We start from the raw sequence: 24,771 nt of genomic DNA, 5'->3' as shown, positions 1-24,771 counted from the left end.
TGGCAAAGCATTTGTGGGATGACGCAAGTTATGGTGACGTGTTGTATCGTGTTGTGAAAATGTTGCCATTGACTCCCGAGTCCTGGAATTTGGATCTTTTTTATTTTTAAACACGTGCACTTTATGCTGGAAATGTTAAGCATGAAGTCACCAGGATGAAATTCACATGCTTCTACAACTTTTCTTTCTCTTTCTGACAAAGATGGTGTCCTGTAAGAAGCTCAAGTGAATGGAATTGTGGTAGTCTCGATCCCTTTTCTAGAACACCATGTTTTACATTACTACAATTTTAAATTTGTTATTGTACAAGTCGTACCAATCACACTGCACCATGTACGTTTTACAAACTCTGATATTAGGCAGCTCAAGTAAGGCAAGGAAAGACTTGAACTCCTAACTCAGTGGCTATGTCTTAATATCTACGCTCAATCCCTCAAGGGTAGCTGGGTTTGCCTGTCTCTGATGGACTGCCCAGAGGAGGAGTGGGAAAACTGAGACAGATCATGTTCTACAGCATTCAACTATGCTGGATCTTGCAAGATCAGCCATGAGATAATCCTGCTATAAGACCACCACCAACGTTCCCTGAAGGAAGGTTTCATTACCATACAACTATTATTTGACCTTCATTTTTTTTTCCTTCTCCTGTTTCCCCTCCTGCCCTTCCCCAGAAGGCATGGTTCAGATTGAGAATCCTGTCTCTATCAATCCCTATCTAAAATGGGCTTGTAAAATTTCTGTGCTTATTTATTTTGGTGATCTTAAATATTTAATTGGAGTAAAACCTTGCACCTTCTAATCCTGGTTTAAACCTGTTTGATTCAAGTCGGCTCATTCCAACCTCAGCTGCTACTGTAAAAAGTGTGCCACTAGCATCTCAAGCAGATCCCAGTTTGGAAAAAGAGGTGAGTACAGATCATGGGAACAATTTCATTCAACTTGTGATTTAAAAACCTTCACTTGAAATTACTACATTCTGATCTGTGACATAGGGTGAATCATGGGTTCCCATTCCAAGCTTATTCTCTACTTGTTTGACTGTGGGCCCGATTTAAAACTATCTGTAAGCTTCACAAGAAAATTATGATTCATAGAATCATGGAAATTTACAGCACAGAAGGAGGCCATTCGGCTCATTGTGTCTGTACCAGCCGAAAAAGAGCTATCCAGCCGAATCCCACTTTCCAGCTCTTGGTCTGTAGCCTTGTAGGTTACAGTATTTCAAATGCATATCCAAGTACTTTTTAAGTGTGATGAGAGTCTCTGCCTCTACCACCCTTTCAGGCAGTGAGTTCCAGACCTCCACCACCCTCCTACTAATTGCTTTAAATCTATGCCCCCTGATTATTGATCTCTCTGCTGAGGGAAACCAGTCCTTCCTATCCACTCTATCTAGGCCCTTCATAATTTTATACACCTCAATCAAGTCTCTTCTCCGCCTCCTGTGTTTCAAAGAAAGCAACCCCAGCCTATCCTATCTTTCCTCATACATTTTCTCGGACTGTTTTTTATAGTTGAACTGGAATGAGTGCATTTCCGAAAGTATAAGACATTCAACTAATGTGCAAGGATTGGAGGAAGTAATTTTAATGGATCTGTGAGGAACATTCATATGGTCCCAACAGGTTACAGTAACTGTAATTAATTTCTTTCGTCATCAGTGGGTGATGACAAGATTATTGGGCGATTCAGTTCGATAGCAAGTAAAATGGGACGTGGGATTTTCTTTCCCCCTATAAACAGATTCCACTGTGTGTAGGTTGAATAGTGTTGCTGTAGTGCAAAGACATTCATAATACCATCCCGAACCATTTATAGCCCCTCTCCCCGTCGCCTCTCTGTTGTCTTTTTCATGTGCGGTCATTCGTGGCTTGTCCAGCTGTGGGATGCTGGGTATTCAACATTACCCCACTTTTTCTCACACTATAGCAAAAGAAGGGAGGGGCTGAGCTATTCCAGCATCTGCTGAACATTAATACTGTGGCCCTCCTTTGCAATGTGCAATGTGTTGATACATCTTTGAGAGTAGATCATTACAAATCCGCTGCTTAACATTATGGACCTCAACAAATAGTAAAACTGAGGTAGTATATCTGTATAGGATAAGGACCCAGCCAGAACTTTACAGTTTTCTTTTAATTGTTCTCCTGTTTCTCCCCTCCACCCCTGAAAGTAGCGTGGGTGAACTTGTTGGTAATGAAAGAAACAAACTCAAGTGGGAAAGTGCAAATATTTTTGCCAAAAAAGTGGTGGTTGATGGTGGGTTTAAGAACGGGACACCATTAAGATGAAAATGTTTCATTTTCTCTAGTTTGTGACTTTCATAGCTTTATGACGTCCTCCCATTACTCGTCTCAGTTACAGAAGCTTTCTATAGGTGGCCGACAGCCGAGGGTTGTTCATGGAAAAAATATATTTACAGACTATTAATCCAACAGAGTACAATACCACAACTTTTGGCTGAAGTTTGAACAATTAACTCTTTGCGTTCACCGTGTACTGTACGGTAAGCTATCTTTGTTGTGTCCTGCTTAATTGCATTTAACTTGTGTGATCTTGCAATGGAATCGAATTTTATGCTGTGCATTCTGAATGTGTTTGTTGTACTTTCTGCTATAAGAGAGTGCAATTTCTTTGTACCTGATTAAAACTACAATGAAATGATGTATTTTTCAGTTGCACAGCCTTTTGTCTCAATTACAGGCAGCAAGTCAGATGGACTGAAAAGCCCAAGTGATCTGTTTTTCTTGGGAATAGATGCAGTAAATAACTCTGATATGACTGGATTCAAAATTGAACAATGTAAGTGTTTTTTTTTAAATTTAAACTTTAACAATAAATATCTGACGAGGAATACAAACAAAATATCAACCTTCAAACCAATTACAGGAACAAAGTGCTAAGCTCAACAGTGTGTTCGTTATGAGCAAACAAAATAGGGGATTAGATTCACCGATTAGCTTCAGTGTGCTCATGGGATTTCTACTTAGAATCAGCCTGTTCACCATTGTGCTGCCGAATAAATCAGGGATATTTTGTCACATCACTGCCTGGGATAGGTTTTACCATGACTGCCCCGTTCTAATCAACTCCAAGATACAAAAGAGGTCGCTATTAAGAGTGGAGGGGAGGTGGGAGCACGGGGGGCCTATCTGTTCCCATTCTAGCTTCAGAAAACTGGCAGCATGGACAATTACATGCAAATAACCATAAATCATATGGTTGCCCAATCCCACAGACTCTGAACCTAGGAACCATAAATCCAGAGGAAAGGCCCACAAAAGTGCCCCCCACCAGCAAAAGGAGAAATAAAGTTGCTGAGCAAGTGCTTCCCTGAATGCTCAGTGGGTAAATATTTGTGATGTGTAACGGAACTGCACAGTTTAAGAAAACGTCGGGCTTTAATCCCTGGTCTGAGCTGCCTTCACTGAAAGCATCTGGAGAAAACAGTAGGGGCATTATAATTGGGGCTCAGCATCCTGGGCTGGGATGGGGAATTACTCGGGGGTGGGGACAGTCCCCACTCCTGATCGCTTTCATTTGCCCTTGAGAGAAAGTGTGTGTGTTTATCAGGTGAAGACCAGATTGAGTTCAACTGTAATACTCCTTCCCACTCAATGGTCAATAGACTGCCAATGCTCAGTGTCTTGCTGACGCATTAAGAATGGCCACTTGGGTGCGAAATCAGAGGGCTGCCAGCATCCGTGGAACTGCCAGCATCCCAGGAAGTGCTAGCACAAATATGTAAGATTCTGAGGGGGATTGACAGGGTAGATGCTGAGAGATTGTTTCCCCTCGCTTGGAATAAAGGATAGGCCTTTTAAGACTGTGATGAGGAGGAATTTCTTCACTCAGGGTTGTGAATCTTTGGAATTCTCTGCCCCAATGTGCTGTGGATGCTCAGTCATTGTGTAACTTCAAGGCTGAGAGCGATAGATTTTTGGACTCCAGAGGAATTAAGGGATGTGGGGATCGGGCGGGAAAGTGGAGTTGAGGTAGAAGATCAGCCGTGATCTTACTAAATGGTGGAGCAGGCTCGAGGAGCCATGTGGCCTACTCCTGCTCCTAATTTCTTAAATGGGAGCCGAGGGGGAAAAAATTGGGTGGGATGGGGAATTTTTAGAAAATTGGCAGGAGTCACCCTGTGGCACTCTCCTACATCCCTTAACAGTTAGTCCAGAATGCCATTGGCAGCAAAGTCCTGAGAGCAGCTCTCCTGTCTGTTTTATGTACCGGAGAACAGTGCGTGCCAGAAATAAATAAAAGGGTGGTGGAGTGGAAGGAAGATACTCGAGAACAGCTCCTTGGAAGTAACTGGCAACAAACCGAAAGCATTTCAAAGCTCTTTCTTAATGAGTTAAAGATTTCAAATAATTGCATCGAGGATCTTTACCCTCTTGAGCTACATTCCTGCGAGTTAACTTTCTGTTTATTTTCAGATGGTGAAAACATCGGCATAAACATTGACCCAGAGGTCAACAATCCCGAGTGGAAAAAGAGCACTTCACTGAGCAGCAGTTCAGAAGAGACACTTGGCAAAAAGCTCCTGAGGAAACTAAGTTAGTGCAACTGTTAATGTTATTAAAAAACAACTCGGCCCCTGTGAAATGCAATACATGTATTATGGCTATAGTACATGGAGATTCTGTACTGGATTGGGGACAGAGAAAACCAGCATTTTTAGGAACAAGAACGGCCCATTATGCTCAAAAAGCCTGTCCCTTTTTGACATAACAATTCTATCATAATCCTTACGCCCTTCTCTTACCTAAAACACTGATAATTGTTTCTTAAGCCCATTTATATTGACCACTTCAACTATCTTCCCTGGCAACGTATTACATCGTGTGCAGCACAGAAACAGGCTATTCGGTCCAACTGGTCTATCTACAACTCTCTTACACTTTTGGATTTAAAAATATTCCATGAATTTGTTTTTGCAGCTAATCAGGGATATTTCTCTCTTCCCCAACCAGCCACACGTGCAGGAGTCAAGTTTAAACTGCCCTTCAAGCCTTTGCTCATCGAGTCTGTGACCCAGGTTGGCTCCATGCTCCCAGAACTAATGCCAGCCTTATCCCCAAACCAAAATCATCCCTCAGCTGCCCACAATTTCGGCCCTGGTCACCACCACATCCTGCTTAGGCCTGGGCAGCCGGGTGATCTGGCATGTTTACCTTCGCCTCAGTTGGGATGTGGTTGTTACGAAACTTGACAAGTATGCCAAGTAGAAACAGCATTGAGTTTGGTCTTCTCTGGAAACCTCTTTGGTCTAAAGCCAGACTCAAAGGCTGTCAAACGCTGTCAAAATGGTATTCTCAGAACAGCAGTGATGTCATCAAGCTGTCTAAGCAGCCAATCGCAGTGAAGATTTTTCAGACAGCAAACCAGGAAATAAAAAGCACTGATTCAATACACTTTTCAAAAAATTTAGAGACCGAAATAAAGATTGGGACATACACCTGGGATTAAGGTAGAAACTGAGATTTCATAATCAAACTTTAGATTTTTTTAAAAAATTTTTAGTCATTTTCTATCATCATGGAGAAATTTGACATTCCACAAACATAAAATTCGTTTTCCAGGGCCAGAACAGCTGTTCAGCAGTCAATAAACTTTTAAAACCCCAGTTATACCGATTCCAACAAAGCTTAACTTTTAATGGGGTGTTTAACAGCAATATTAGATCGGAAAAGCTTGCATTTTCAGCAGTTCAACTGATTTCATCGATTTCCGGTTCTGGAGGGGTTCCACAGCGCAGCCAGTGTCGGAGCAGTGAATGACTGACCGCAATTTCAAGATTTCTATGTTTAGCTGCGCATGCACTCAATCCTGAAGTTACGGTCAGTTTCAGAGGGATAATGACGGTGAACGCTGACAGTTTGGTGTCATTACTGCTGTAAAATCCGGGTCAAAGAATACGGAATCTGAATTTTGAATCCTCAACCCTACATTAAACAGTACCATTTGTTCAAGATTATTATTACAGGTTTGGGTCTGTTCTTCAATCTTCATGAAAATATTGTAACTCTCACTGAGCTTTCTCACTGTCATCCATAAATGAAGACAAATAGTAACTTGTTTTGCAGCCTTGTGTTTTACTAAATTCATTTGCAAAATATGCAATTTGATAGTGTTGACAATGGGTAATCTAAAGTCAAAGATTGGCTCATTTTGCCCTATCCTGTCACTGAAATTAATCACAATACTGCCAATGGTTATTGGCTGCTTTTCTGTAGTTGTCCCATGAGACAAATTAAGTTTGCACGGTAAGATCACCTTCTGTTAAGCTGATGTTAACTGTTTGTGCTCGCTTCTAATTGGCCTGAGCTCCCAGCTCAGGTTGGATTTCTGAATGTGTGTGCAATGCTTACCTTCCAACCATAAGGTAAAGGTGATTCAGTAGATCCTTTTGCACCAGTTTGATTGCCGTCCTAGTGGTGTTGTCAGCCAGGTTTCAGAAGATGATGGGGATTTTTTTAAATTCTGGGTAAACTGCTTCCCCTCCCCACTATTTTATTTTCTCTCTTCCACCACTTCCTTTCCCCTCCCGAGTTCTCCTTTGTGTTTATTTGCTGGGTGGTGTGCAAAGACAAAGAGGAGCGGCTGGTCTGCCGTTAACTCGGCATTACCCACTAACAAGATGTTGCAAATGTCAGGTTTGTAATTGGTACACAGCCCCATGCTGCTCCAATAGTGGTGGATTTTTTATTAAAGCTAAGGCAGAATAATGTTAGTAACCAATTATAATTTTACTGCAGGTCAACTTTAAGCCCAGAACAAGTGAAATTGATCAGCAGTGTAATAAAGGTAACTGGAGCTGATACTTGGGCTGTTGCCTCCAGTAGTGTTGCTCCATGTGTGGCCAATCATACTCTTATTAGGTAGGCCGACAAAGGGTTAATCTAACTTGATAGCTTACTGATGTTGGGAGCCAGGCGACCACCCATGACTTGTATTTGCCCTAGGGCTCGAAATTTCCTTGAGGAAATGGTACAGAGGGAAAGGGAGATCCATGGAGAGTATATTTTTTGTTCAAAGTACTCCCATCACTTAATAATATAGTCCCCACCATGACATCAGTTTTCCACTTTCACTCTGATTCCCGTACCCGTCGCTCCCGTACCGTCGCTACATCCTACGCAGCACGAATTGATTTTTTAGATGGGGTCGCAATTCTGAACTGGCCTCAGGACCAATCCAGGGCCTCCTGCCCTGGGAACGCACACTATCCCAGCGATGTTTAGAGGCAGCGATCAAAGACTCTCGATCAGCTCCCTGGGGGAAGTCTGAAGCTCTGAACCTATTAAAATGAACGAATGAAGCTGCTCTGCAGCATACGTAGCTGTTCCCAGTTAGCGCGGGCAGTGAACTAACTGAAGGGGGAGAGAGGCCTAAAATTAGCGGATCTCAAATCGAGGCAGGAAATTTGATGCATTTTAAAAAGAATTGCAGTGAATATTTTTATAATTGCTCTTTCCCCCAGACTTTCATTGGCCTGTACGCTCCTGATTTGCACAGGCTGTAAGCAAGGTAACCCTCCAGATTGTGACTAGCATGAATGCAATAATCCCCCCATCTGCTGCTTTTGTGGCCTGTTTTAGTTATTCTCAACTGCACTGATGAGCTCCTCATCTGTATAGTAAATGTTTTTAATTAGCTTTTAAAATGTATTTCTCTGATTAAAGTTCATTATCGTTCTTGGTGAGTAAAATGGAATTTAGATTATTTTTCCAGCATTCGCCAATTTGCGATCATCCTAGGCTTCTGTGGCAAACCCAGTGGCGGCCCACAAGGCATTTAGGAACCGATTCCTACTGGCCTGAACTGGAGAGGCCATTGCAAAAATGCACAAGATAGAATAGGAAAAAAGAAAGACTCATTTATCGAGCACCTTTCATGTTCTCGGGATATCTCAAAGCACTTGACAGCAAATTAACTACTTTTTGAAGTGTAGTCAGTGTTGTTTTGTGGGCAAACACAGCCAGCTATTTGCAGACAGCAAGGCCCCAAAAATAGCAGATAGAATAAGGACCAGTTAATCTGGTTTTAGTGGTGTTTGAGCAATGAATGCTGGCCAGGACACTCCCTTCTCTTCAAAAAAAAAAGTGCTAATAGGATCTTTTACATCGACTTGGACAGGCAGGCAGAGAGTTTAGCATCTCGTTTAAAAGACACCATCTCTACCAATGCAGCACTCCTGCAGTATTGACCTGAAGAGATATCGGTAAAAGAGAAATAACATGCCGTTGGACTGAAACCACCAGCAGGATGATGTGTAGCAGGCCTCACATTGTCCACATGTATCCTCGAGGTTCATGACAATAGCAAGAAGTAAGTTACAAAGGTTAACCATTGTCAGTCCACTAAGGTATCACCTGCACCACTTCTTTGAGTGACACAAATTACCTTGTCCTCATTCATAACTACAATAATTGTTTGTTAGGTTTGATACACAAGTACAGTACAGAGAGATTTTTTTTGTCCCATGCAAGAGTAGTAATACTAAATAAAGTCCCCTGATGGCTCAGTTGGTAAAGATACTGTGAGGTCTAGTATTGAACCAGAGAGACCAGGAAATCTTCAGATTTGATCATGGATTATTGTAGTTCATTTGTCTCAAAACTACCCGTGTGTTATCCAATGTGTTTCTGTTGGTCAGACGGTCTTTAAATCAATATTTGTTTTTATAAAACTTGCATTTATAAAGTATCTCATCACATCTGAAAGTGCTTCACTCACATTTTGGGACACAGTATATGAGTAATTTGAGACATGATGTGTGGTGAGTGCAGCAATGCTTGGGAGGAACAGGTGGCTTTGGATCTGTGGTTCCCAAAGCTCTCCACCAGTGGGGGTTTTCCTCGCCTCATGGCTGGGTCTATTGTAGACTCTTGATGGAAATTGATTGCCGTGATTAGCCAACAACTCCATTATCGCATTTTGCAACTACCAGGATGGTAGAAGGCAAAATAGATGGACCTTAGTCTTTATTTGGCTTGCAATTCCTATTTTCCTACACACACAAATACGTCTGAAGTACAGTGGCTGTTATGTAGCCAGACAGGCAGCTGTTCCTGCCTGCAGTGTCCCACATGTAGTAATTCGATGGACAACCAGTTGATATTTTTTGGTATCAATTGAAGGAGCAATGCTTGGCCAGGACACCGGGAAAACTCCTGCTTTTCTTCAAAGGGTGTAATTGGATCCTTTGGTGTCCATATGAATACAGGAACAGGCAGACATAAGTTTAACATCTCATCCACCTCCAACATTGCTTCAATTTTGCAGTGGAGTTTCGATCTAGTTTAGGAGCTGAAACCCTCAACCTTTTTGACTCGCAGGAAAGAGAGCTACCAACTGAGCCAGGCTAGCACACTTAGTCTTGAAAGTGTGTGCATTTTAAATCATTTATATTTTTGTCTTTGTAAACCTGTGTAGGTGGGAAAAAGAGGAAGAAGTCCAGGGACAGTGAGAAGAGCCCTGAAGAGAATTTAAACGTACCTCAGCTAAAGATCTGACATCTCCAGCAAAGTTAATGCAAAAGAGCAAGAGTAGGGGCTACAAGGAGAGTGACGCACTGATTATGAACCATTCCTTACACAAGAGCCCAAACAATAGATGCCGTGATAGTCACACACTGGCTGGGTTTGTAAACATGAAACAAAAACTAAAGCAGAGACAATGGGGCCCAAGTAACTCGATACAGCTTTGTTTTTTTCATTTGATGATCCTTTCGATCAAGAATTGGAAGTTTTGCAGGTTTTTCATTGCTATTGTTTCATTTTACTTAGAGGAACAAATGAGAGATTTCGAATTGGGTGATTTTAGCATTTTATATAATGTATGTACAGGATTGCACAACAAAAATGCATTATTTTTCCATGAAAGCCTCCATTCCAGTCAGCCTACCCCCATTATAATCTGAGTGTGTTGTGCTGCATTGTGATGTTGTAAACACACCCTTTCTGTGACACGGACTGGAGTGTGCTTCAGGAATGTAACACCTCTCAGGTTTCACATGACATGGATGCTCCATTTGAGCTAGGCTTTTGCAGTTCACAAGATCACATGAGCCCCTTTGATGTGTCTTTGTCTTGTAACTACCCTTGGGGGGGGGGGTGGGGGGAAAGATCGCTTCTGGTCACAAAACATTAACAAAGTTGTAAAAATAGGACCATTTCCTAGCGAAATGATAAATGTGTTCTAAAGGAATGCTTTCACAGTTTCAGTAGAAATGGTATATGTGGGAAACCTTGCTATGTTTACCATGTTACTTACTGAGCAAGAGGAAATATTCTTGCCCCTCCTTGTGTCATCCTGTCTAATATATATACACAAAGCATGCTAACAGCCCATATCACTGCAGATTGAGTGCTCTGCTCATGAATTGTATTACCTCTGAAGTTCTTCAGGTAAATATTTTTATTGTAATTATCTCATATATATTGTAGAGAGTAATTAATATTTAAGGTTTTTTCCACGTTATGGTATCTGTTTCAAAAATGTTGCTCTTGACAGTGTATAATGTCATCTGAGCCATAACCTTGCAACAGTTACCAATTATCCTGTAGGAAATAGCCAAGACAAAGTATTCACTCGTTTCAGATGAATAACTGTATATGAATGACTGTCCCTAGTCTTAAACAGGACATTTCTAATCCTTTCCTGTATCCTTGCTCTGCTATCTGTTTCATCTCTCCCTTGTGCCCCAGTCAGGTTTTGTTTACATACACCCTCTTTCTGTCCTACCTCTCAAACGCTACACATTTTGTGGTGCTTAACATTCCTGGCACAGATTTTGCTTCATCTCACACGTTACCGCAGAACTTTTGTGATCCGAGTTGTTTGTTTGGCCAGAAGCAGTGCAATCTTCCAGCGTCAAGTTATACTGCTGGCTCAGCCGTCCAAAGGCCAGTTGATTTTAGCATAGAGCTGGAGCGACAGTTAGCCCTGCGCTAACATTGAAATATTCCAAAAAATTATCATAAGAACATAAGAATTAGGAACAGGGGTAGGCCATCTAGCCCCTCGAGCCTGCTCCGCCATTCAAAAAGATCATGGCTGATCTGGCTGTGGACTCAGCTCCACTTACCAGCCCGCTCCCCATAACCCTTAATTCCCTCATTGGTTAAAAATCTATCTATCTGTGATTTGAATACATTCAATGAGCTAGTCTCAACTGCTTCCTTGGGCAGAGAATTCCACAGATTCACAACCCTCTGGGAGAAGGAATTCTTCTCAACTCGGTTTTAAATTGTCTCCCCCGTATTTTGAGGCTGTGCCCCCTTGTTCTAGTCTCCCCGACCAGTGGAAACAACCTCTCTGCCTCTATCTTGTCTATCCCTTTCATTATGTTAAATGTTTCTATAAGATCACGCCTCATCCTTCTGAACTCCAACGAGTAAAGACCCAGTCTACTCAATCTATCATCATAAGGTAACCCCCTCATCTCCGGAATCAGCCTAGTGAATCGTTTCTGTACCCCCTCCAAGGCTAGTATATCCTTCCTTAAGTAAGGTGACCAAAACTGCACGCAGTACTCCAGGTGCAGTTTTGGTCACCTTACCCTGTACATTTGCAGCAGGACCTCCCTGCTTTTGTACTCCATCCCTCTCGCAATGAAGGCCAACATTCTATTCGCCTTCCTGATTACCTGCTCCACCTGCAAACGAACTTTTTGGGATTCATGCACAAGGACCCCCAGGTCCCTCTGCACCGCAGCATGTTGTAATTTCTCCCCATTCAAATAATATTCCCTTTTACTGTTTTTTTTTCTAAGGTGGATGACCTCACATTTTCCTACATTGTATTCCATCTGCCAAACCTTAGCCCATTCGCTTAACCTATCTAAAATCTCTTTGCAGCCTCTCTGTCTCCTCTACACAACCCGCTTTTCCCACTAATCTTTGTGTCATCCTCAAATTTTGTTACACTACACTCTGTCCCCTCTTCCAGGTCATCTATGCATATTGTAAACAGTTGTGGTCCCAGTGCCGATCCCTGTGGCACACCACTAACAACCGATTTCCAACCCAAAAAGGACCCATTTATCCCGACTCTCTGCTTTCTGTTAGCCAGCCAATTCTCGATCCATGCTAATACATTTCCTCTGACTCCGCGTACCTTTATCTTCTGCAGTAACCTTTTGTGTGGCACCTTATCGAATGCCTTTTGGAAATCTAAATACACCACATCCATCAGTACACCTCTATCCACCATGCTCGTTATATCCTCAAAGAATTCCAGTAAATTAGTTAAACATGATTTCCCCTTCATGAATCCATGTTGCGTCTGCTTGATTTCACTATTCCTAGCTAGATGTCCCGCTGTTTCTTCCTTAATGATAGCTTCAAGCATTTCCCCCACTACAGATGTTAAACTAACCGGCCTATAGTTACCTGCCTTTTGTCTGCCCCCTTTTTTAAACAATGCATGCAACTATTGCAGTTATATGGTGAAAATTAAAGTATTCACTGGAGAATTCAATGCATGGTCACATTGGTGACTGTATTCAACTTGTGCCGCAGCTTTTGCATCATGATCAACAAACCATTTTGCAGTCATAACTGGGCCATGATAACATACTTTAACTCCCAGGGGCTGCACATATTGTAGATTTATTCAACCTTTGCACATCTTTAAATACTCGATTTTTGTAGATCTGCTCTTTTCCTCTTGACAATTTTCTGCCTTCCTTCCTCTTCGATAATCATCGAGTCCTTGATGAGATAACTGGCCCACGGCCCATTATACATGTGTGAGCCTTGATAACGGGTTGTTTGACAGCAAGCAGGTCATCACACTTCAACCCAGTCTTCCTTGCCGAAAGTGTACAAAAGTACGCTTCCAGCAAGGATCGCCAAATGGCAAGAGCAGGGATTCTGAGTAATTTTCCTCTCCGTAACCCCGTACTCTGAGGCCAATTTTAGCACCCATATCACCCGCACACAGTTTGAGATCTGGTAATTCAGCACTGACGTAGGATTGAACCTTATAACTTACTGCTTGGTCTGGGTAAGCTCAGTGAGCCGTCAGGAAAGGCGCAGTCCTGTTTCGTTTTTAATTGCGGCACAATCCATATAAACTATAAGCACATCGCTTAACTCGGGTAAATTGGCAGACAAGTACAAAAATTGTACGTTCCTAATTTTGACCACTTGACCGTGATTGCTCAGATCAAAGATTGAAAGGTGTTCTGGAAGGAGGTGAAGACGTCGCAGTCGGCTGTGATACGTGGAAAGGTCCTTGTTGCAGTGGGTGACTGGAGGGTTATCCGCATTCATCGAACCACAGCCCTGCAACAATTGGTGCCTTCGGGGGTGGGGAGGAGGAGAAATTGTGTGTGCGGGGTGGACCTTTGCATATGGATAAGTAATAATGAAAAGTTTTACTAATTTTTGTAATGATGTGGTACTACTCTTCCTGGCCGTTTTTTTAAAAGGTAGCTGTGCCAACTTTGGTTGGACCGCATGACCTCCGGCACCCAATCGTCCCGTCCAGTTGGACAGCCGTTTTCCCCCATCTCCAATATTTAATAACTAATAATCAAAAGTGTTCAAAGCAAATGGAAAAAACCACAATGGGCCAGATTTTGCTGGGGCGGGACATCTCGCAGTGTGCCCCGTTAGACTTGTTCCTGTATATTTAGGTTTTAAAATGATTTGGCCCACGAAGTTGCTCTTAAGTCCGAGCTAATAACGGAGCAGCGAAGGCAGCGGGCCATTTGGGACCTTGGTGAACGACAGGACCAACAGTATCTCTCCTTAACCAATGACATTTGAGGATTGAGAAATAAACAGAGGAAGAGCTGAACGGAAATTAGAGTCAAATCGGGTACAGAAAGGGGAACCAAAGATTGGATTAAGAGTTTAACAATCGTCACGTCATTTAAAGGGTACTTACGCTGTTAACTGCATGATGTAACTTTCTGCATGACTTAGCTTTCTGTGGCGAGTTTAATGAGCAACTACGGTGCAAATGCAGCAACTTCATGAAAATCACAGGGATGACGTTTTCGCAAAGCTAACGCCGGAGATTGCTAGCAACTTGTAATTTGCAATTCATGGGGCTATCGCTCCCTCCCCACAAGTTGCTGGCCGATTTGCGCATTAAGAACTGTGTGCGTCGTTCACAACGGCATTATTTTTTTCAGCAAAATCTGGCCCACTTTTTCTTGCCCCATGAGCGTTTTCCTGGGTTGTTGACAAGGAGATTGATCTTTAATTCCTGGAGATTCCAGGTCAATCCCGGAGAGTTGGCAGCCCTATTTAGAGGTAATATCTGAGTTTACATTACTGGCAGGGTGTATCTCGCTGGGGGCGCATATCAGAAACATGGGCACTTGGCGTGCATGATTGGAAAATCATTCATTTAAATATGTACCTGAATATGCGCCATTACTAGGAGAGGCTCCCCACAGCACGATGCCAGAAAATGAACGCATGTGTGCGTTTAAAAACCATAGAGCAAGATTGGGATTTTTCTAACTTAAGATGCATGGATACGGCTGTTTTATATAGCTCTGCTTCTGTAGGTTAACAGGATATTGACAATTGGCCTGTAAAAGTGTCTGGCTTGTATATAAACTTACCAGAACTACTAGCCGATCCCCTGTGACATAACTGACTAGAGCCCGGTTGTGATCATTAGCTGCGACGTGGCCTGTCCCTTTTCAGGCCACTGCTGAAATACACCCTGTGAGAATCCAGGTCAGTGGTAGATTTTATTAAACTCCTGAGGCGAACTATAGCTCAGCAAATTGCTTGTAAGGTTGAACCTGCAGGTCAGAAGAAGCTGAGATTGAAATTGACTTTCATTTTCTTTTTTGTCTAAGATTGTTTTGCATCTTTAACAAAATGTGATGTCTCATGTGCGATGGATGTGTGAGCAAGACTTTCATTTGTAACCGTTAGAAAAGCTTTGCAGTTTATATATTGTATTAAAAAAAACTAAATCATAAATTTGTTTTTCTTTTTTTAAATTGCATTGGGTTTGTGTATCTCACCTAACCTTGAAGTGATTGGTGCAAACTGATTACATGATTGATATCATCATCATCATCATAGGCAGTCCCTCAGAGTCGAGGATGACCTGCTTCCACATTAAAAACGGGTGGGAAACTGAAAGCTTTCCGATCAGATCTGGAGTCAGGCAAGGCTGTCTCTCTCCTCTGTCTTGTTTGTGTGTTGCATCAAGCCCTTTGCCGAGTCCATCAGGAAGGATGAGGGCATTAGAGGGGTGACGATCCCAGGCAGCGGAGGCGCTCAGGTCAAGACCTCCCTGTACATGGATGACGTCGCCATCTTTTGCTCGGATCCGCAGTCGGTCCGCAGATTGCTCACAATCTGCGACCAGTTTGAACTGGCCTCTGGAGCGAAGGTCAATCGCAGCAGAAGCGAGGCTATGTTCTTTGGCAACTGGACTGACCGATCCTTTATTCCCTTCACCGTTAAGACAGATTACCTGAAGGTGTTGGGAATATGGTTCGGAGCGGATGGGGTGTGCGCCAAAAACTGGGAAGTGCGTATCGCCAAAGTGAAACAAAAACTGGGATTGTGGGAGCAGCGCTCCCTTTCCATTGCAGGAAAGAACCTGGTCACCAGGAGTGAGGTGCTCTCGGTGTCGTTGTACGTGGCGCAGGTCTGGCCCATCTCACGCTCATGTGCCGCGGCAGTCACCCGGGCCGTCTTCCACTTTGTCTGGAGGTCCAAAATGGACCGTGTCCGCAGAGACACGATGTACAAATCTCTGGACAGTTGAGGAAAGGATGTTCCGAACGACCTTTGTGTGCGGCTGCATCAAGCTGTGCACAGAACCCGGTACGCAAACACCAAGTGTCACTACGTGCTGAGGTTCTACCTATCCCCGGTGTTGAGAAGGATGGGTCTGGCCACGCTGCCGCGAAACGCCCCCACCAGTTGGACCATGCCTGTCCTTCGTGGAAAAGTTTTTCAGAAAAAACTCCTTTGACCACAAGGCCATAAAGCAGTGGTCGGCATGTAAGGTCCTGGACGCCCTACGAAAGAAGGAGAGAGTGGACCCTGTCGGGTGGTTCCCCGAGCAGACTGTCTAACTCGTTTGGCAGAACGTCTCATCACCAGAACTTTCACACAAACACCAAGACGTAGCTTGGTTGGCGGTGAGGAGGACCCTACCCGTCAGATCCTTCATGCACAGCCGACGTCTCAGCAGCACAGCACGGTGCCCCCGAATCGGCTGCGGGGCAGATGAGACTGTCACCCATCTCCTTCAGGATTGCGCCTTTGCAAGGCAGTCTGGAAAGAGATGCAGTGGTTGCTGTCGAGGTTCATCCCAAGCAGTTCCGTAACACAGGATTCTGTGCTCTACGGGCTGTTCCCAGGGACACACACCAAGACAGACATCATCTGCTGCTGGAGGGCCATCAACTCGGTGAAAGACGCACCTTGGTCTTCCCGAAACTTGCTGGTCTTCCAAGAGCAAGGAGATGTCCACGTCTGCGTGTTGCAGACTGGCGCAATCCAAGATCCAGGAGTACGTGCTGAGGGACACACTAAAAATTGGTGCAGTCGCTGCAAAGGCACGGTGGGGAAGAACCACAGTTTAAAAGCCCTTCCACCACGGTAAATCCAGGGGCTGGAATCAGTATAAAACTCCCCTCAGGCTGCACTTGTAAACTTTTTGTATACATAGAGCACTATGATCTGAAAACACCTGTATAATGCAAGTTCTGTTTAGTAATGTATGTCGCAAAGAAATGTAACTGTATCCTCACCCATTCCGTGTACCATATAGTGACACGTAATGTAATTTGCTGAATGTATTACAATGTATCCTGGATCGTACTGAATTGCACATTGAAATGTAAAGCAAGCAAATGTATTGAACGGAACTGCGTCACCATCCAGATGTATTGTATGGAATTGCTGATCGCATCCAAATGTACTGAACTGCTTTCCAATGTATTGTGCAAATTTTTATATGAATAAAGTATATTTTGAAAAAAAATAATTAAAAATGAGTTCTCAGATGACTGATAAGTCCGATGCGGGAACTACAGTTTATTTCACAGGTTGGACAGACGGTGGTTGAAGTGCTGGTTTGTTGAAGTGCTTGGGTAGTCGTGTGCTCCTTCCACCGTTTGCGCTTGGTCTCCGCTTACTCCTGGCGAAGAGACTCGAGGTGTTCAGCGCCTTCCCGGATTATTCTCTTCCACTTTGAGTGATCTTGCGCCATGGATTCCCAGGTGTCAGTGGGGATGTTGAACAGCTACTTCAAGTTCTTGGTGGAATCCTTGAAACGTTTCCTCTGCCCACCTGGGGCTCGTTTGCTGTGTCAGAGCTCTGAGTAGAGCGGTTGCTTTGGGAGGCTCGTGTCAGGCATACGGATGATGTGGCCCACCCAGCGGAGCTGGTCGAGCTTTTTTGATGCTGAGGAAAGAACACTGACATTGGTGCGCCTATCCTGCCAATGCATTTGCAGGATCTTCTGGAGGCAGTGTTGGTGGTACTTCTCCAGTGCTTTGATGTGCCTGCAGTATATAGCCCATGTCTCAGAAGCATATATGAGGGCAGGTATCACTACTGTTCTGTAGACCATCAGCTTTGTGCCAGCTTTAAGTTTCTGATCTTCAAACACTCTCCAAAGACTTGCATGAGGTGACCAAAGGCTGCGCTGGCACAGTGAAGGCGGTGTTGGACCTCGTCATCGATGTCTGCCCTTGTTGACAGTAGGCTCCCAAGGTATGGAACATGGTCCACATTGTCCAAGGCCTCATCATGAATTTTGATAATCGGGGGGGCAGTGATGTGTGGCAGGGCCAGATTGATGGAGCACCTTTGTTTTACGGATGTTTAGTGTAAGGCCCATGCTCTCGTTGCTATGGTGAACGTGTTGCCGATGGTTTGGAGTTCGTCCTCCGAGTGAGCGTAGACCCAAGCGTCATCTGCATATTATAATCCGATGACCGAGGATGGCACGACCTTGGATCTGGTCTGAAGGCGATGGAGGTTGATAAGTTTCCCATTTGTTCTATAGATTATCTCCACTCCAGCAGGGAGCTTATTGAGGGTGAGATGGAGCATTGCAGCAAGGAAGATCGAGAAGAGCGTTGGTGCGATGACATAGCCCTGCTTCACCCAGGTTTGTACATGAATTGGGCCTGTGGTTGATCCGTTGGTCAGGGTCACGGCTTGCATGTCATCGTGAAGCAAGCGGAGGATGGTGTCAAATTTTTGAGGACAGCCAAATTTGAAGAATACACTCCATAATCCCTCACGGTTGACGGTGTCAAAAGGCCTTTGTCAGCTCAAAGAAGGCCATGTACAGAGGTTGGTGGTGTTCCCTGCATTTCTCTTGTATTTGCCGTGTGACGAAGATCATGTCCATTGTGCCCCTTAGTGGGCGGAATCTGCATTGCGACTCTGGGAGGAGCTCTTCTGCCACAGGGAAAAGGCACTTGAAGATTCTTGCAATAACTTTCCCTGTGGTAGACAACAGGGAAATTCCTCTGTAGTTACTACAATCGGATTTATCCCCTTTTTTGAAGATGGTCACAATTATGGCGTCTCTCAGATCCCCTGGCATGCTCTCCTTCCAAATAAGAAATGACCTCATGTATTCTTGCCAACAGTGCTTCTCCACCATGTTTTAGTGCTTCGGCGGGTATTCCATCTGCACCTGAGGCCTTGTTGTTCTTCAGTTGTTGAATGGCCTTTTCAACCTCATGCAAGTTTGGGGCTGTACTTAGATGGTGGTGCGTAGCATGCTGTAGAGTGGAATCAAGTACACTCACGTTGGAGAGTCTCGGTTAAGGAGATCTTCAAAGTGCTCCTTCCAGCGAGCACAGACTGCCTCTCTGTCCTTGATGAGAACTTCTTCATTCTTCGACCGCAATGGGCTAGGACCTTGGGTCCTTGGGCCATAGGTTGTCTTTGCTGCACTGAAGAATCCACGCACATCGTGCTTGTTGTCTAGTTGCTGGATCTCTGCGCTTTCTCCACCCACCATCTGTTCTTTAGGTCTCGAGATTTTTGTTGGACCTTGGCCTTCAGACATCTGTAGATTTGCTTTCTTGCACTCGAGTTGTCTTGCTGTTTCCAATTCAAGAATGCCTTGCGCTTGCAGCTTATTAACTCCTGGTCGTTCTCGTCGAACCAGTCTTGGTGTTTCCTGGTTGAGTGACCAAGCGTTTCCTCACCGGTCTTAATTATGGAGGCCTTGAGGGCAGACCAGGCACCGTGAGCACCCTGCATCTCTGAATCACTGGGAGTCGCCAGGTTGGTAGTGAGGCGCTGGCTGAATAGCGCTTTCTTAGCATGATCTCCGAGTGCTCCAGCATTGATTTTCCTGCGGCATTGTTTCTGTTTTTGGGCAACATTGATGGGTTTCACCGAGCGGATTAGGTGGTGGTCCATCCAGCAGTTGTCGGCTCCTGTCATGGCGCCGGTGATGCGCACGTCCTTGCGGTCCCTCACTCGGATGCTGACTTAGTCCAGCAGGTGCCAGTGCTTGGATCGAGGGTGTTGCCATGAAGACTTGTACTTGTTTTTCTGACGGAACGAGGTGTTGGTTATGACAAGGCCATGTTCTAAGCATTTCGTCAGCAGAAGGTTACCGTTGGAGTTGGTTTTCCCAACCCCCTCTCTGCCGATTTACATCTCACCAGATGCCTGTGTCCTTTCCAACTCTGGCGTTCAAGTCGCTAAGGAGGATCAGCTTGTCGCCCGTTGGTACTCGGGACAGGGATTCTTCAAGGCTGGAGTAGAATTTCTCTTCGATCTTGTCTGTAGCTTCTAGTGTTGGGGCATATACACTGATGACCGTAGTGCACTGCTTTCGGACTTGGTTGAGCCGAAGGGTCATGAGTCATTCGTTTATCCCGCAAGGGGAGTCTCTGAGGCGGCCAACTAGCTCATTCTTTATGGTGAAGCCAACCCCATGGAGGCGGCGTTCTTCTAGTTTACCTCTCCAGAAGAAGATGTAACCACCACCTTAGAAACATAGAAAATAGGTGCAGGAGTAGGCCATTTAGCCCTTCGAGCCTGCACCACCATTCAATAAGATCATGGTTGGTCATTCACCTCACTACCCCTTTCCTACTTTCTCTCCTTACTCCTTGATCCCTTTAGCCATAAGGGTCATATCTAACTCCCTCTTGAATATATCTAACGAACTGGCATCAACAAATCTCTGCGGTAGAGAATTCCACAGGCTCACAACTCTGAGTGAAGAAGTTTCTCCTCATTTCGGTCCTAAATGGCTTACCCCTTATCCTTGGACTGTGACCCCTGGTTCTGGACTTCCCCAACATCGGGAACATTCTTCCTGCATCTAACCTGTCCAGTCCCGTCAGAATTTTATATGTTTCTATGAGATCTCCTCTCATTCTTCTAAACTGCAGTGAATACAGGCCCAGTCGATCCAGTCTCTCCTCATATGTCAGTCCTGTCATCCCAGGAATCAGTCTGATGAACCTTTGCTGCACTCCCTCAATAGCAAGAACATCCTTTCTCAGATTAGGAGACCAAAACTGAACACAATATTCCAGGTGAGGGCTCACCAAGGCCCTGTACAACTGCAGTAGGACCTCATTGCTCTTAAACTCAAATTCCCTAGCTATGAAGGCCAACATGCCATTTGCCTTCTTCACCGCCTGCTGTACCTGCATGCCAACTTTCAACGACTGATGTACCATGACACCCAGGTCTCGTTGCACCTCCCCTTTTCCTAATCTGCCATTCAGATAATATTCTGCCTTCACATTTTTGCCATCACATCTATCCACGTTCTACTGCATCTGCCATGCATTTGCCCACTCACCTAACCTGTCCAAGTCACCCTGCAGCCTCTTAGCAGCATCCTCGTAGCTCACACCGCCACCCAGCTTAGTGTCATCTGCAAACTTGGAGATATTTCACTCAATTCCTTCATCTAAATCATTGATGTATATTGTAAATAACTTGTTCCCTGAGCCCTCCGCTCCACGCCGCTCCTGACTTCCAAGTTGATTGATATATGATAAATATGAATAGAATTTCAAGAAGGACTCCTCAATGGGCCAGTGAGAAAATCCCAATGTGGCCAGGAAATTCTCAGTTTTGATTCCTAACCAATGTTGAGTCAGCTGATAGTGGCGGCAAGGTGCTCCAGCTGGTCTCTGCACACCTGGACTGGGAGAGAAATCAGTCACTTCTCCATACAGTGACCCCCTAATGGAAAGAGCTTGTGTGTTGAATTTGGGTGATGCTCTCATGACTGAATACTCTGCTCGTCTTTACTCCAGCCGTGCACACATAGACTTGGATAAGATACCAGAGGACTTGCAGGAGAGAAAATTGGGAAGGTGGGAAGACCGTTCCACAAATGCATAGCTGGTCATTCGGCCTCCAAAAGTGAACGGAAAGTTAACATTTCTGGTGTAATGTTTTATGAGGATTGACATTGATATGGTCCTCGATAAGAGGCTTCTCCAGCCAAACGCTTGACACTTCTGATAAAATGCCTGCACCCAAAACATCAACATACCTTTCTCTTTCAGCTACTGATGACCTGCTTGTACACTTGCTGTATTTTCTTTTAATTTCAGATTTCCAACATTTGTTCTATTTTCAGTAATTGCCTACTCTGTATTTCCTAAAGAGAATCAATGGCACCAAACACAGTGCATCATGGCAACAAAATCTTTAAGAAGCTTTCAATGTAATTCAAAAAGGTGTTATTTGAAGTCAAGTCACTTAATATTGAAAACCCCAACCCCCTGGAACAAACTGCTATTAATTCACAATGGGCTTCACTAAGGCGGAAGCTGTTGACCTCAGCACACCTTGAGGCGATGGGGAGGCTGAACTCCAAACAAGAAATGTTTATATTTTTCTATTTTGTTTAATCCTTTATTTATTGAATATTGAACTGATTTTTCCACGAGTGAATTCCCACTTTTCACTGAGCCATCACCGGATCAGTGCCAGACTCTAATAAGCAACAATAAGCCATAAAAAAAAGAAAAATCCTCACCGGGACCATTAAGGGCAGAGAGATGTCAGAACATTCTCAGCTGAAGAATGATCTAGGTAGACTTTGGGAGAGAGGGAAAGGAATGGCATTTGGCATAGTTTATCTCTGCAAGTTCCTATTAAAATTCTCAATGAATAATGACATAACTGTGCATAATGGGTGCAGGTTAGGGTTGGCCCATCCTTCCAACCCCATTCTGGCCAGGTAGTGAGATTGTGGCTCGAGATCTGATGTTTGCTGAGATAATTCAATGCAAACTTTAGGAGCCAATGCCTCCACGTCATAAGGAACAGAAGTGAGTAGAGGAGGCGAATTACTTCTATTATAAAAAAAAAATCAGTCTTTTGAAGGAAGAATGAAATTCTTTTAATGAAAAACAGGGGAATGCATGGCTTTGAAATGTGTATTTTCTGAGAATGCAATATGATTATTATTCCATGGAGGAAACCACTTTTTTTGTTTTTTGCCAAGAGAAATATAATTCCCAGGCCACCGGTATCTGGGTTACAAAAACACACCACTTAAAACTGAAACTGCCTGGCTGTGCCAAAACCAGATAACTGGCAACTCCAGGTTACAGCAAGCAATGCGACAGGACTGTGTGTAGTGAGTGACTATTACCATCAGAACTCTCATTGCAGTGGAGATTTCCCTTCTGTATCATAAAGCTGTGGTTCTGTCTATAGAATTGAAAATTTTTTCCAAAATAATGCTACATTTTGTGTTGGAAAATGAGTCTCGCTCAAACTATAAAGCTCAAACTATAAATGCATTGATCAGGAAGATCTTTTGGAAAAATGTGACAGAAGGAAGGAAATGATACTCGACTTACAAAAAAAAAAATCAATGTTCCTCGATGCTCTAGACTCCTTCATGGACAGTGGCTACTTGACCGAGGTATTGGAGGGTGCACCTAATGGTGCCTTCTGGAGAAGAGAAGAGAGGAGAGGAAGGGAGGAAATTGGCCAAAAAAAAGTGGTTTGAAGAAATGGTTATCCTTATGTAGCTTCTCTTCAACTTTGATTCTTGTGTACTGAATGGAAGGTTGTTCAGAAAGATCTCCTGTGGTAACTGGAGCCTTTTCTTTTTACAAACCTTGGCTTATAACCCAATGAAGTAAACTTTACAATTGGTTTACCCCATTCAGAGCATATGATGGGAACACATATTGGGAATTTGAGTGAATAAATCAACACACGCCCAATTCATGGCCTGCACAGTGGACGGGAAATCGTGTGGGCTGCGAATTGAGCACCATTACCTCCACATCCCAATTCCTACCAACGTAGGTTGAAGCGTAAAATTTACCTCCATAGTTATTAATCAGGCTATTCAACCTGAACTCCCAGCTTTTTCATATTGATTTAACACTATGTTTGGGACATGCTGTGGTGCAGTTGGTAGCACCTTTGCCTGAGAGAGAAAGACTTGATTTATATAGCACCTTTCACGACCACCAGATGTCTCAAAGTGCTTTACAGCCAATGAAGTGTAGTCACTGTTGTAATGTGGGAAACACGGCAGCCAATTTGCACACATGTAAGCTCCCACACGCAACAATGTGATAATGACCAGATGATTTTTTTTTGTTATGTTGATTGAGGGATAAATATTGGCCAGGACACGAGGATAACTCCCATGCTCTTCTTTGAAATAGTGCTATGGGATCTTTTACGTCCACTTGAGAAAACTGACGGGGCCTCGGTTTTAACATCTCATCCGAAAGACGGCACCTCAGCACTGCACTGGAGTGTCAGCCTAGATTTCTTTTTGTGCTCAAGACCCTGGAGTGGGACTTGAACCCACAACCTTCTGACTCAAGCAAGAGTGATGCCCATTGACCCACAGCTGACACAAGATTGTGGGTTCAAGTCCCACTCCAGAGACTTGAACACAAAATCTAGGCTGATACTCCAGTGCAGTACTGAGGAAATGCTGCACTGTCGGAGGTGCCGTCTTTCAGATGAGACGTTAAACCGAGGCCCCGTCTGCGCTCTCAGGTGGATGTAAAAGATCCCATGGCACTATTTAGAAGTTGTCCCCAGTGTCCTACCCAAGATTCAATCCTCAACCAACATCACTAAAACAGATTATCTGGTCATTATCACATTGCTGTTTGTAGGAACTTGCTGCATGAAAATTAGCTGCTGCGTTTCTGACAATACACTCCAAAAAGGTACTTCATTGGCTGTAAAGTGCTTTGGGGCATCCGGTGGTCGTGTAAGGAGCTATATAAATGCCAGTATTCCTTTCCTTCCTTTATGCACTAATGCAGTGCTCCCAGCTATAATTGGCAAAACTGTTGAGCTGCCCAATGAGTGTGTTGCAAACCAAGTAGAGTGTACTATTTGTGGGGGCCATCTAATAAGAACTTGCATTTATATAGTGCCTTTAATCTAAAGTGTATCCCTGGGTGCTGCTACAGAAAGGCTAATGAAACTGATGCTGAAAGGGAGACATTAGGAGAGGTGACTGAAGGTTTGGTCAAAGTCATGGGTTACAACGAGGTTTTTATAGGAGAGGTAAGTGGAGGGGCACAGAGGTTTTTAACCTAACTCAAGTGAGATGAAAAATTAAAGATGCCGACAAATATGTTAACATGGCTGATTTTTTTCATTAATGGGATGTGGGCGTCGCTGGCAAGGTCAGCATTTATTGCCTACCCCTAATTGCCCTTGAGAAGGTGGTGGTGAGCCACCTTCTTGAACCGCTGCAGTCCGTGTGGTGAAGGTACTCCCACAGTGCTGTTAGGGAAGGAGTTTCATGCCTACTGCA

General features: G+C 44.0%; 1 protein-coding gene across 1 annotated transcript in view; it reads left to right on the top strand.

Annotated features, from left to right (window-relative positions):
• The window catches only part of LOC139260195 (metal transporter CNNM1-like), a 151,631-nt gene extending 141,623 nt beyond the window's left edge, over window positions 1-10,008 (top strand). Inside the window, exons 8-10 of the mRNA XM_070876469.1 lie at window positions 2,704-2,802; window positions 4,440-4,559; window positions 9,442-10,008. Coding sequence (XP_070732570.1) covers window positions 2,704-2,802; window positions 4,440-4,559; window positions 9,442-9,521 — 299 coding nt within the window. The 3' untranslated portion in view covers window positions 9,522-10,008. The remainder of the gene's footprint in view (window positions 1-2,703; window positions 2,803-4,439; window positions 4,560-9,441) is intronic.
• The last annotated feature ends 14,763 nt before the right edge of the window (window positions 10,009-24,771 follow it).

The sequence above is a fragment of the Pristiophorus japonicus genome, chromosome 3, assembly GCF_044704955.1.
Source record: "Pristiophorus japonicus isolate sPriJap1 chromosome 3, sPriJap1.hap1, whole genome shotgun sequence".
Classification (NCBI taxonomy): Eukaryota; Metazoa; Chordata; class Chondrichthyes; family Pristiophoridae; genus Pristiophorus; species Pristiophorus japonicus.
The sequence above is the reverse complement of the archived record's forward strand: the minus strand, read 5'-3'. Positions and strand labels throughout refer to the sequence as shown.